This window comes from Aquarana catesbeiana, linkage group LG06, assembly GCF_042186555.1.
Source record: "Aquarana catesbeiana isolate 2022-GZ linkage group LG06, ASM4218655v1, whole genome shotgun sequence".
Lineage (NCBI taxonomy): Eukaryota > Metazoa > Chordata > Amphibia > Anura > Ranidae > Aquarana > Aquarana catesbeiana.
In genome coordinates, this window is record NC_133329.1 from 156,911,575 (window position 1) to 156,925,582 (window position 14,008).

At 43.2% G+C, this 14,008-nt stretch overlaps 1 protein-coding gene across 2 annotated transcripts in view; it reads left to right on the top strand.

The window, feature by feature from the left end:
* Positions 1–13,123, top strand: part of GDE1 (glycerophosphodiester phosphodiesterase 1) — a 49,645-nt gene extending 36,522 nt beyond the window's left edge. For both annotated transcript variants that reach the window (XM_073591104.1, XM_073591103.1), the window contains 3 exons: positions 4,045–4,137; positions 4,584–4,795; positions 12,903–13,123. In XM_073591104.1, the coding sequence (XP_073447205.1) occupies positions 4,045–4,137; positions 4,584–4,795; positions 12,903–13,050 (453 nt within the window). In that variant the 3' untranslated portion in view covers positions 13,051–13,123. The remainder of the gene's footprint in view (positions 1–4,044; positions 4,138–4,583; positions 4,796–12,902) is intronic.
* The last annotated feature ends 885 nt before the right edge of the window (positions 13,124–14,008 follow it).

The following is a 14,008-nucleotide window of genomic DNA, read 5'->3' on the forward strand; positions in this document are numbered from 1 at the left end:
GCCTGTCCATTTCCATCGGATGCCATCCGATCTGATAGATGGGTGGGGAATGGAATCCCCATCCGTCTGTTTTTAGGGGACTGGATCGGATGCAGGCGAGTGTAAACGTACACATGTCCATTTACATCACTCTCTCCATAGAGAACAATGGGTGGTCCAAATGGGCCCGCCTGAAAAACGGACAGGCAGACCCGATCAGTGTGCTTGTGTGAAAGGGGCCTAAGGCCTTGTTCACACAGGGCATACACAGCGTACCTTCACAGGGATGCACAGGTGTTCCGTGCATCTCTGTGCAGGCAGTCCGATTGATGTCATTTGGGATGTAGCACCTGCATGAACAGAGCCGTTGCTCCCAATTTTAGATCCATGAAGGTCCGCATGCATGTCCCTGAGCTCACACTGTCTGCGTTCGGGGTCATGTACCCACACCCACACAGATGTCAGATTGGGAGAAGCAGCTATGTCTGTGCAGCCGTTGCCTCCACATGGGACTGCCTGTACGGGGATGCATGGAACACCTGTGCATCCCTTTGTGGGTAAACATGGCCCTCCATGGGCATACACTTTAGTATGCCACATGTGAATGATGCTTCAGTAGTAATTTAGCAGGGATTTTGTAAGTTACGTTGTGTTTATGTGCATTATTAAGGGTTTTAGTGTATTTTTAGTGAAAATAGCAATATGATGAACATTTGCGCAATTATTGCGGGGCCCAAAAAATCATTAGCACTTTTTTCATTCCACAGGTCATGTGCTTTTAGAAAATGTCTAGTTTGAGGGGTCTTTTCTACTTCTGAAAGCTGTAAGTGAAAAATAAAAACCTCCAGATTTTTAGAGAATTTTTTGGGTACGTTCGATTTTTACCATTTTGCAAAAAGGCGCAATTTAAAATTTCCAAATATTTGTTATTTAACTCCATACAGGTTAAGCTTTTATATTTAGTAGGGATTTAGCAAGAATTTTGTAAAATTAGCTGTATTTTTATCTGCTAATAATGGTTTTAGTGTATTTTTTGCCAATCTATTGGTTTGATAAACATTTGCACAAATAGCGCGGGATCTAAAAAATCAGTAGCACCTTCTTTTTATTCTAGAGGTCATATGCTTTCAGAAAATATATAGGTTTGGGGGTCTTTCACAAATTCTGAAAGCTGTAAGGGAAAAATGAAAACCTTCAGATTTTTTGGATATTTACACTTTTGCGTCTGTTCAATTTTCACCATTTTGCAAAAAGGCGCAATTTAAAAGTTACAAATATTTGTTATTTATTAACTCAATACAGGTTAAGCTTTTATATTTAGTAGGGATTTTGTAAAATTTGCTGTGTTTTTATCTGCTCATAATGGTTTTAGTGTATTTTTTGCAAATATTTTGATTTGATAAACATTTGCACAAATACCAGGGAGTGTAAAAAATCAATAGCGCCTTCTTTTTATTCTGTTATTCTACTGATCATGTGCTTTCAGAAAATATATGGTTTGGGGGCGTCTTTCACAAATTCTGAAAGCTATAAGAAAAAAACAAAAAAGCAAAGGAAAAATTGCAAAAATGATCTGGCCACCTGAGTGTACAAAATGGAGCACAGTGCCTGGCAGCAAAAGGGTTAAGGCCATGGGAGGTTGAGATAGTTTTTATAGTGGTAGAATATTACATTTGGGATCACTTTGTGATTTTTCAGAAAAAAAGTGGGGCACACTGTTCCTAAGCTTTTTTTTTTTCTGAAATTAGATCTAAATTTGCAGACTGTATGGCGGTGTGCCGAAACGTGTCTGATTTTGTATTTTTAACATGTGCCAATAAAAATATTTACATTTCATATGGACATGGAGTTGCCAGCCCTTCTCTCTTCTAGTATGGCTTATATTGTTAGGTCAGCAGGTGCATGTCAAACAACAGGGTGACATAAGAGGATGAACAAATAAACTGTTTAATTTTCAAGCATCTGCCCTTATTGCTAGAGAGTTTATTCTCTCTGTGATATAAAATCACAAGCACCACAGCTGAACTTCCCAGATTTAAAGGGCCCACAAGTATTTTAAAATCTGTGGATGGATACCGTGGAAGAGAGGGTGTTTTTAACTTTTATAAAGGAAGTTCAATAGTCATGTGATATCTCCATTACGAACGCTAGTTTTACAAGACCGAGCGCTTCCGGCTCGTACTTGATTCCGAGCATGCGTGGACTTTTGTGCGACGGACTTGTGTACACACGATCGGAAAGTCCAACAACAAAAATTTGTTGGCGGAAAATTTGAGAACCTGCTAGCCAACATTTGTTGGTGGAAAGTCCGACAACAAATGTTCAATGGAGCTTACACACGGTCAGACTTTCCGCCAACAGGCTCACATCCAACATTTGTTGTCGGAAAATCTGATCATGTGTACGCGGCATTAGGCTTACAGAAAAACCTTACACAGGTAAAATATTATTTAGAAGAGGGTCCCTTTTAGAAACACCCCAGTGTTTATCTAGCTTACCATAGGGATGACTTTTGTTTTATACTGTGTGCATAATCGTATATTATTCTAATCATGATTCTATCCCAACAAAGCGGAATCTTTCTTGGCAGATCCAGAAAAATATTTGTTAGGCAGTTTATAAAGTGAATTCCATGTAGTCTTTCTCTTTAAACATATCCAATAACTGCTCTCAAAGGCTGTAATCATGACTATTAGACCCTTGAAGCCCAACTCTGGGAAAAGTAAAAGTTCTCCCTTGCACTTGGGCTGTGTCCACACTGCAGGAGCTAACTGCTCCTTTATCCTCTGCTCCCCTGGCAAACTACACTTCCCTACATTCTGACAGTGAACTGCCTATTTTTATTATTTATTTATTACAGGTACTTATATAGAGCTATCAATTTACGCAGCTCTTTACATATATATTGTACATTCACTTCAGTCCCTGCCCTCAAGGAGCTTACATTCTAAGGTCCCTAACTCTCATACATACACATACTAGGGCTTATTTAGACAGGAGCCAATTAAATTACCAGCATGTCTTTGGAGTGTGGGAGGAAACCGGAGTACCTGAAACTCACGCAGGAACAGGGAGAACATGCAAACTCCAGGCAGGTGGTGCCGTAGTTGGGATTTGAACCAGCGACCCTACTGCTGCCAGGAAGAAGTGCTAACCACTTAGCCACTGTGTTGCCCCATATAAACAAGTAGTTAACCCTTTCAGTGCAGGTGCAATCCTACTGCAAGGTAGGATTTTTCATTTTCCGGAGTTCAGCTTGCATTTGTTACTGCAATCAAAACTTGGTGGAAAGTGGTTTAAATGGCTTGAAAATTGCCACATGCCCAGCTTAATATGCACAGCGGATGTTCTCAATTGAATCATATGTTGTAATCTTCTTTGGTCTTTATGGAAGAGGGAGATCTTTTGGCTTCATTCTATTATTCCATTATATTGAAACAATTGAAAGAGCTGTATGTCCCTGCTTTTTGCATGCAAAAGATAAGGAGACACCTGTATCTAAACAGAAGCAAAACAGTGCCATTTTAAACTATTACCTTGTTTGTTTCTGGATTAAGATCTCTTTCCAGAAGATCCTACTAAAAGTCCATTTGGGAATTCTAACTAAGTTCAAGCCCTGATGGAAGGCATTGGATATTGCTTCTCTATTGACTGATCATCTGTCACTCCAGCTCCCTATTTTTAACAGAGCAAACATTGACTGTTGATTGTGTCGTGTATTTAGGAGTAATGTAGCTCAGTGTTGATTGGTGGAGAGGAATAAGGTGAAATGCAGTATGTTCAATAGTATTATTTTTCTTCTTTTCTATCAAAATGCCAATTTAAAGCCCCTGCCCTGCAGTTCCAAGTCTGCCCCTATGCCAGGTCAGTCATGTATAAGTTTTGGTAGATTTTTAATACCAGAGGAATAGCCAACAGAACCTGAAATGCAAAAAATGTACAGACCTAAAATGCAACATATTCCCCTTTCCCTTTACGCCAAGCGTAATGTGTGTACATTACAGAGTGTCAAAGTAGGCAGATGAAATTTAAAAAATAACTGTTCTGCTTGTGTTTGTTCTCTAGTCTGCTGAAGCCCTCAGGCAGCTGTATAGGGACTTTCCCAATCTGTATAACCGCAGCATCGTCTGTTCTTTTGAGCCAAGTGTTATCTATAAAGTGAGTATAAACCTACAATAAACTTAAGTTTTATGAAGTATTACACTTATTTAGTATGTATTGTTTATTAATGTAATATTTGTCATTGTAGGGATTATTAAAATGTTTATCACAGGCCCCTGGATGCATTGTCTTCATGTTGTATGGGGTTCCATTCATTTATTAGGGTTAGGATGTAACTTCAATAAATTCCTTATGTACAGTCAGATACCCTATGATTGGTATTTACATACAAACATGTTTGTGCTTCTACCTGCCTTCAGCAGGGTAATAGGTAAGCTTCCATTTTGTTTTCAAATTATGATACTGTCCCAAATTTTGTGGGTAAAAACAAGAGTCCCCACTGGCCATGTTTACCCATTGTTTGGTCTTAACCTATGTGATATATGAAATGTTCTCATTCATTAACATAGATTAATCAAATGTGATCTCTGCTTTATTTTCAGATGAGGCAAGCAGACATAAATGTAGTCACTGCTCTAAGCCACAGGCAATGGAGCCTCAGCCATTTAGGGGATGGGAAACCTCGTTTTGACTCCATGTGGAAACATTATTTCTATGTATCAATGGATGTTCTACTGGACTGGGCATTACACCACATTCTGTGGAACTTTTGTGGCATATCTGCTTTTCTGATGCAGAAGAATTACATCTCAAAGTGAGTTTATTTAAGTTGTGGTAGAGGCCAGTTTGCTGACATCTAGACCCATTCCTGGACCTAAACCTACAGATTTCTAAAAACATGCTTGTCCACACATAACAAACAATCAGATTGTTTCTGTTGATTTTAAAACCATTTCTGGTAAAATGACAGCTGCATTCTTGTTGGTAGACAAAAACAGACACTTGTATTCTTTCAGATTTTTACACAGCAGTTATGTCACTTTGGCTATAGCAACCACAGAATGTGCGAGAAAAATTTTCTTGTACAGGTGTATTCAAAGTGAACACAGCTTTACCTTGTTTGCGACCATTTAATATGCAAAGTAAACATACACCTGCAACGTCAACATTTTCTTTGCTAAGGAAACCTCTGCTCTTTTAGGCTATCAACCCCATGAAACCAAACAGGTATGTGAACAAGATGCCTTCCATTTCCTCGATCCTTGACTGCAGTTGATGTGCAGATACAGACTTCCTGTATGTGAACATTGAAATGTTTACAACGACTTGGGTATCTAAAGACCCTGAATGTCTCCCCTGTGCTCCACTAAATGTAATGCAATGCAGATCGCATTGCATCACATTCTTTCCTGGCATTCATGCTGGCCAGGGAAACTGACAAAGAGCTGGAAGTGATGTTAAACACATCTCTTCTGAGTTGCTAACAAGAAGGGGAGGAGAGCAGACATGTCTCTGCTCAGCTTCCTCCCCTCTACCCGGGAAGCGGAGCCTAGGAAATATGTCTGGAACACTCACGAGGGGGGCGCTGTTACAGTGGGTGTGTGAACGTAATCAGACAGTAAACACAAGACTAATCAAATAGTGGATTTCTACAAAAGAGGACGATCCCAGGTGGGACACACATTCCATTGACTATCGTATCCCATCTACAATAGTAGACAGTCTATAATTAGATCAGCCGGAGCTAGACCAGGAACCTCCAGCTAAGGCCCCCCAAATTTTATTGAATTTGTTCACATTACCCCTGTGCTGATAAATGTATTTTTCCAACCTAATAGTATCTCCCATTTGATTCAGCCATTCTTTTACTGGGGGGGGGGGTTCCATTGACTTACAGTGTCTCAGAATTAATTTCCTAGCCTGGAAAAGGGCCCTAGCTACCGCTAGTCTAGAGGCTTCCTCCTCAGGGGCATCTTCAATAATTCCCAATAATTTCCTTGAGGCAGACCTGAAATACTCGGTTAATAGTTCCCATCACATCCTTCCAATAGATATGCAATTTTTGTCACCGCCATAACATATGGATCAGATCACCGTGGTCTCTCATGCATCTTGTACAGGCAGGATCGTCTCACACACCCATTCTCGCCAGTCTAGCTGGCGTGTAATGGATACGCAAGAGTAAATATAGCTGGGACAGCCTTTGAGCCACATTTAGGGAACACCGGGGAACTGCGGCAAGTGCCTCCTCCCACTGGTCCTCCTCAAACGCCCCAATATAATTTTCCCACTTGGATATGACCCCAGTAGTACTATCAGGGAGGAATTATCGAGCAGCATGAAATAGCTGCACGATATAAAGCCTTTGTATGAGGTTATTTCCCTCATATAGTTGAAAATGAGTGTTGGACTCTGAGTCCACGTGTCGATTCCCAGTTGGGCCTTGAATGCATGTTGGAGTTAGAAATAATAAAACAGCATAGAGGAAGGGTGTTTAAATTCCATCTGTAAAGTATGGAATAAGCGTAATTTGCCATCCCTAAATATTTGAGTCGTATGAATAATCCATTATTGTCATCCCATATGGGGCTAAACCTGGTGAATCCCTCCACTTGTTGTAATGCCCTAACTTTGTTCCACACTGTCTGCATCAAGTTGTACGTTGGAAATTGCTTGTTAGATTTAGAAAACCGTAATGCTTCCAGACCCTCCGCTACCTTTCCCCCGGTGACAACCCGGAGAAGGTGTGACGCAGGGTCCACCAAGTTCAACACCTGAGTATTAGCAGGTCACAGAGCTCTGGCTATGTGTTGTAGCTGGGAGGCCAGATAGTACAACCAAGGGTTTGGTAGCACTAGCCCACCTGCTTCCTTAGGGCGCTGTAACTGTTCCAGTTTTACCCTGGCTGTTGAGTTAAGCCAAATAAGAGACCTAAAAATAGAGTTAATAACTCGAAAGTGCTTCAATGGAACTACCATAAGGGAGTTGTGAAGTATATATAAAAGCTGTGGTATCAAGATCATTTTGATCAAGTTTATCCGGCCTACCGCTGACAGTTTCAATCTAGACCACACCTTCACCCGATCCCTGCAGCGTTTTAGCACAGGGGTCAGATTCAAGGTGGTATACTCTAGTGGGTTAGGTGTAACCTGTATACCCAAATATCTAAATTCCGTGGACAAAGGGATATCTAGCAGAGCAGACAACTGTGGGTCAGGTTTCCTATCTAGTAGCATGAGAGACGACTTAGTCCAGTTAATCACCAATTCTGAATAGTGGCCAAACTTTCAGACAACCTCCATAGACTCCCTTAGGGACGACGATGTGTCTCCCAAAAGGAGCATGGTATCATCGGCATGAAGCATTCATTTTTCGTGGTGTTCTTTGTATTGAAAGTCCCTGATGTTAGGATTAAAGCAGACATGGGCTGCTAACGGTTCTATAGCCAGCGTGAACAGCAGAAGCAATAAGGGGCATCCCTGTCTAGTGCCCCTAAAGAGACTCAAGTAAGGAGATACCTTCCCTGCCTGTCTAATGGCTGCCTTCAGAGAGCTATACAACAGCTGGACCCAAGCTATAAAATCCTTTCCGAACCCAAATTTAGACAGGATGACCCATAGATAAGACCATTCAATACTGTCAAAGGCCTTATGGGCGTCGAGAGAGCAACGCCCTGTCCCCCATATTATCGGACTTAGATTGTAAATTGATAAATAGCCTGCGTAGATTTATAGCTGTAGATTTCTGAGGCATGAACCCTGCTTGGTCTGAATGAATTATGGAAGATATTACCTTGTTCAATCTTAGGACCAGCACCTTAGCCAGTATTTTCACGTGTGATTGCAGAAGGGGTATTGGCCTATACAAGCCTGGGTCTAAGGGATCCTTTCCAGATTTCAACAGCAAAACTATAATGGCTTTGGACATAGAGCTAGGGAGGTACCCATTTTTTTTTGGCATCATTAAATACCATTAACAGCTTAGGTAGTAACTGTTCACCATACTGCTTATACACCTCGGCAGGAATTCCATCCTCTCCCGGCGCTTTGGAGTTGGGGAACATTCCGGTCACCACCTGTAGCTCCTCCAGTGTCAGAGGAGCATCCAGTAGTTGCCTGTCAACATCAGACAGAGATGGTAACTCTACCCCTTCTAAATATGTTTGTAGAGAACTTTCTGTATAATTCTGCCGGGATCTGTATAGATCAGAGTAGTATGAGCGAGAACTGGTTACTGTACTGGCGGCTACCCTTAAGGCACCCATGGACGGGGATGTTTGCTGCGAGTGGGCAATTTTTGCTAACAGGCAATCAGTATGTTCACCCTCCTCATAAAATACAAGTTTGCTGAAGAAGCGTTTTCCGCTCTGCCACGGAGGAGGTTAGTCAGCTAAGCGCAGCTTGAGCAGGTAGCCACGCATCCCTATGATCCTCTGTGGGGTTAATGACAGACTTGACCTCTAAATCATGTACCAATCTCTCCACCCCCTCGCTTTGTGCTTTGGAAGCACTTTTAAAACCGTTAATTTCCCTGATAAATAGGTCCCTGAGGAAGGCCTTGAATGTATCCCGTACCACCCCCTCATCGGGGGTGGTATGGGATATGAGCCCACCTCCTCAACCAGTTTTTTCAAAGCTGTTCGGCATATGCCTCTCCCCGGTCTGTCTAATTGAGGGTACAAGTAGCAATTAAAGTCACCCAAGATATATAACGGTACATCCGGGTGCTTCAACTGAAACTCAAGAACCACTGGCAACACCTAATGACTATATAGGGGTGGGATATACAGTGGCGACAGAGTATTCAGACCCCCTTAAACTTTTCACTCTTTGTTATATTGCATCCATTTGCTAAAATCATTTAAGTTCATTTTTTTCCTCATTGATGTACACACAGCACCCCATATTGACAGAAAAAACACAGAATTGTTGACATTTTTGCACATTTATTAAAAAAAAAAACTGAAATATCACATGGTCCTAAGTATTCAGACCCTTTGCTCAGTATTTAGTAGAAGCATCCTTTTGATCTAATACAGCCATGAGTCTTTTTGGGAAAGATGCAACAAGTTTTTCACACCTGGATTTGGGGATCCTCTGCCATTCCTCCTTGCAGATCCTCTCCAGTTCTGTCAGGTGGGATGGTAAACGTTGGTGGACAGCCATTTTTAGGTCTCTCCAGAGATGCTCAATGGGGCTTAAGTCAGGGCTCTGGCTGGGCCATTCAAGAACAGTCACAGAGTTGTTGTGAAGCCACTCCTTTGTTATTTTAGCTGTGTGCTTAGGGTCATTGTCTTGTTGGAAGGTAAACCTTCGGCCCAGTCTGAGGTCCTGAGCACTCTGGAGAAGGTTTTCGTCCAGGATATCCCTGTACTTGGCCACATTCATCTTTCCCTCGATTCCAACCAGTCATCCTATCCCTGCAGCTGAAAAACCCCCTCACAGCATGATGCTGCCACCACCATGCTTCACTGTTGGGACTGTATTGGACAGGTGATGAGCAGTGCCTGTTTTTCTCCACACATACCGCTTAGAATTAAGGCCAAAAAGTTCCATCTTGGTCTCATCAGACCAGAGAATCTTATTTCCCACCATCTTGGAGGTCTTCAGGTGTTTTTTTTTTTTAGCAAACTCCATGCGGGCTTTCATGTGTCTTGCACTGAGGAGAGGCTTCCGTCGGGCCACTCTGCCATAAAGCCCCGACTGGTGGAGGGCTACAGTGATGGTTGACTTTCTACAACTTTCTCCCTTCTCCCAACTGCATCTCTGGAGCTCAGCCACAGTGATCTTTGGGTTCTTCTTTACCTCTCTCACCAAGGCTCTTCTCCCCCGATAGCTCAGTTTGGCCGGACGGCCAGGTCTAGGAAGGGTTCTGGTCATCCCAAATGTGTTCCATTTAAGGATTATGGAGGCCACTGTGCTCTTAGGAACCTTAAGTGCAGCAGAAATTTTTTTGTAACCTTGTCCAGATCTGTGCCTTGCCACAATTCTGTCTCTGAGCTCTTCAGGCAGTTCCTTTCACCTCATGATTCTCATTTGCTCTGACATGCACTGTGAGCTTTAGGGTCGGTTCACACATGGGCAACACGACTTTAGCGCGACTTTGTACCGCGACTTCAACGCGGCTTCAGCGCGACTTTAGCGTGACTTTAGCGCGACTTTAGCGCGACTTCGGCAAATTACGAGGCGACTTGAAGTTGCCTCCATGACAGGCGACTTCGCCTGTGGCCAATCACCTCTCTGGGAGGGAGGGGGGAGGGAGGGGTTTTCTCTGCAAAGTCGCTTGAGAGATCCGACTTGCAGGCGACTTACATTGAGTTGAATGGGTACAAGTCGCCTACAAGTCGGATAGAAGTAGTACAGGAACCTTTTCTGAAGTCGGAGCGACTTCAGTAGTGTCAATTAAGACGCTCCCATTGCCTACCATGATAATCTAAATGCAAAGCGACTTGGGGCGACTTGGGGCGACTTGAGGGCGTACAAGTCGGATCCCAAGTCGCCCCAGTGTGAACCGACCCTTAAGGTCTTATATAGACAGGTGTGTGGCTTTCCCAATCAAGTCCAATCAGTATAATCAAACACAGCTGGACTCAAATGAAGGTGCAGAACCATCTCAAGGATGATCAGAAGAAATGGACAGCACCTGAGTTAAATATATTAGTGTCACAGCAAAGGGTCTGAATACTTAGGACCATGTGATATTTTAGTTTTTCTTTTTTAATAAATCTGCAAAAATGTCAACAATTCTGTGTTTTTCTGTTAATATGGGGTGCTGTGTGCACATTAATGAGTGAAAAAATGAACTTAAATGATTTTAGCAAATAGCTGCAATATAACAAAGAGTGAAAAATGTAAGGAGGTCTGAATACTTTCCGTCCCCACTGTAAACAAAGGCAAGTATATATTTCAAAGAAAACAGAAAGCAATGTAGAATGACATATCTCCCCTCAGTGTCAACCACATTATCAAGTTCCTGGTAATCCAGGGAGCCATGTATCAATACACTCACCCCTCTGGAAAATGAGGTGTGAGTGGAATGATAGGCCCTGCCCACCCAACGGAATTTCAGGCAAGACAGGGAATCAGAGGTGACGTGATTCTCCTGTAAGGCACAAATAGCAGGGAGGTATTTGCGCATAGATGTGGAAACCACGGTACGCTTGAGGGGGTCACCCAGACCCCTAACGTTCCAGGATACCACAGTCAACACGTTCATCCCTCGGCCATAGTAAATACATATCAGAGCAATTGAAAAATATCACATTCCACAGTGTCTCATTTCCCGTACTCCCACCCCCCGTCCCATTGCGGTGAGCCAACCAAGGTCCAAGTTTCTGGTATAGACCCCATAGTGCCCGAGAACCTATGCGTTGCAGTCTCTGTGTGCTGTATATACTGTTCCAAACATGTTGAACCACTGGTGAACAATCTGTGTTATTGCAGCAATTGGAAGGGGAAAAAAGCAGATGTTGCAAAGCCCTGGTCTCAGCCGAGCTCCTTAAGGCATTCAGGAGAATTCTTGCAATAAAAGATTGAGCAGAAGAAAGGTTAATAGAAAAACAGGTCCTGTCTCCTGCTGGCCTCACAACCACCAGTAGGGGAGCCACTTCAGTCACAACGTGACACATTAATCACGGGGTAGAATTTCGCTTCACACATGCTCTCCGTGGGGAGAAAAAGAACAGTAAATCAACTCTTGTTCCCAGCACTGCATATAACAGCTGTAAGACAGTTTAGGGGGAAAAGGGGGCACCATTGAAGCCGTTATGAATTCTCTGTAGCACTTTATATGAACGAGTAAGGAATCTGTATAGCGCTTCCTAATTCATTCATAAACTGACAGTCTGATGGATAGTAACACTTGCGGTTTACTATATATCAGCTGTCAGTGGAATATATAGAAGCGATCTGTAGTAATCGCTGCCTGCGCCCACTCTACTACAACTCAAGCCCTCAACTTCACCCCCACCTGTACCACTCCCTCTCGCCCCCCGCCGCACTCCGCAGCATGACAGATCACTGGAGTTTAGTGCAGGAAGCAGCTGAAGGCGGCAGGAAGGGAAGGAGGGATGCCGCTCTAAGCGGTGATAGATCGTGGGAGCAGGGTTACTACAGGGGGTGATGTGACTGGCGGGGAACACACATCTGGATCCCCCTAAGCCCCATGCAGCACCTGAAGCTGGTGGGTGCGGCAGAGGAGGGATGTCGGCTAATGATGGTAGCTGTGGGGATCCAGTTTGCGGGGGAGAAGGGGGGTGAAGGGGATACGAGAGGAGGGGGGAGTAGTTTCAAGTGAAAGTTAGCGGCGGGATGTTTCGCTTTGAACCCATAGTAGCAGTGAACCCAAGCCTCATCCTTTAGCCTAGGTTCACACTACTGCAATGCAATGTACTGCGAATTTGATCCATTTTTTTTGTCCTGTGTGAGGTGCAAATTTGCCTTGCGTTTTGAGGTGGACAGGTGTGAATTTACTGCGATTTTACCGCAAATTTTAGCTGGCAGACAGTGAACAATTCGCAATTATGTGAACTATGTGCAGCGAATTTACTGCAAGTTCAGTTGAAGCCTATGAAGATAAAATTTGCACTGCACCATAGGAATTCGCATTGCACCCGCAGTCGACAAGCACAGGACCCTTTTTTTTTTTTCTCGCACCAAATTTGCAACGCATAGATGTGAACCAAAGCCATGAAATAATATGCTTTTTACATGACCTGCAAATCTGTGTGTTCCTAAACGCATCAAACCCACTGTAAATTCGCATCAGTGTGAACCCAGCCTTAATGCTCCTATGTTTGTTTTAAAATGCAGTGGACAGGGTCTTATAGAATTATATATTGACAATTGAAAGTAAAAGTGTGCTATTCAGTATCAGTCAAGTATAAAACTTATAAAACTTAAATGTGCTTTTCTTCCCTACAGAGACTATGTGGAGAAGTGGAATAACAGAGGCATTGAGGTTGTGGCTTGGACAGTTAATACAGCCACTGAGAAGTTATATTATGAACACATCCTGCACAGTAACTACATCACCGACAGCATGGTAGAAGACTGTGAGCCTCACTACTAACTTGACCACTGAGGGGCAACCTCTAAGCTTGTTTTCTAGGGTGCTATTAAAGGGAAGAATCTCTATCACTTAATTTATTTTGTGCATACGTCCATAGTGAACTTTTTGAGTCCTTTAAAGTGTATAAACTTTGAGACATACCTGATAAATTGCAGTAATTTGTGGTGCCTGCAAGCACCTATAGCAGGTGCTTTGTGCCTGGATACGATAATTTTCTGGAGTTATGCCCTACCACTTTTATTCAGATGTTAAATGCTACAGCTTTTTATAGCCAAAAAGGTTCTGGCATTTGTAAGTTAAATTACATGTGGTGGAGCTTAGCTGTAAGATTGGGGTAGTACTAAGTTTCAGGGTAGGACTAAGTTGGGGGTAGGACTAAGAAACTATGGCACTTAATACAGCCTGCCCTCGCTGATATATAAACCAGGGACTTAAATTTGCCAACACTTTACCACTGATGGCCAGTATGTACGACTCATTCCTAAATATAAAGGGGTTTATTTATTAAAGCTAGAGAGTGCAAAATCAGGCTGGGTTCACACTGGTACGACACGACAGTCATACCACTTTGGGTCCGACTTTGCCCTGTGAATTGAAGTCTGAAATGCGTCCGACTTCAATAAACAGGGATCCGACTTTTAATCCCCAACAATACCAGGCACTGTGTCTGGTGCGAATCTTTAGGCGGAACTCCACGCACACAAAAAACGGCATGGATTCCCCCTCCAAGAGCATGCCAGGCCCTTCGGTCTGGTATGGATTTTCAGGGGAACCCCCACGCGAAAAAAACGGCATGGGGTCTGCCCAAATCCATACCAGACCCTTACACAGCCCGGCAGGTCAGGAAAGGGGGTGGGGACGAGCGAGCGCCCCCCCCCCCCCCCCGACCCCCCCCCCCCCCCCACGAACTGTACCAGGCCACATTCACCCATTGACCAAAAAAAGTGTCAAAAATAAA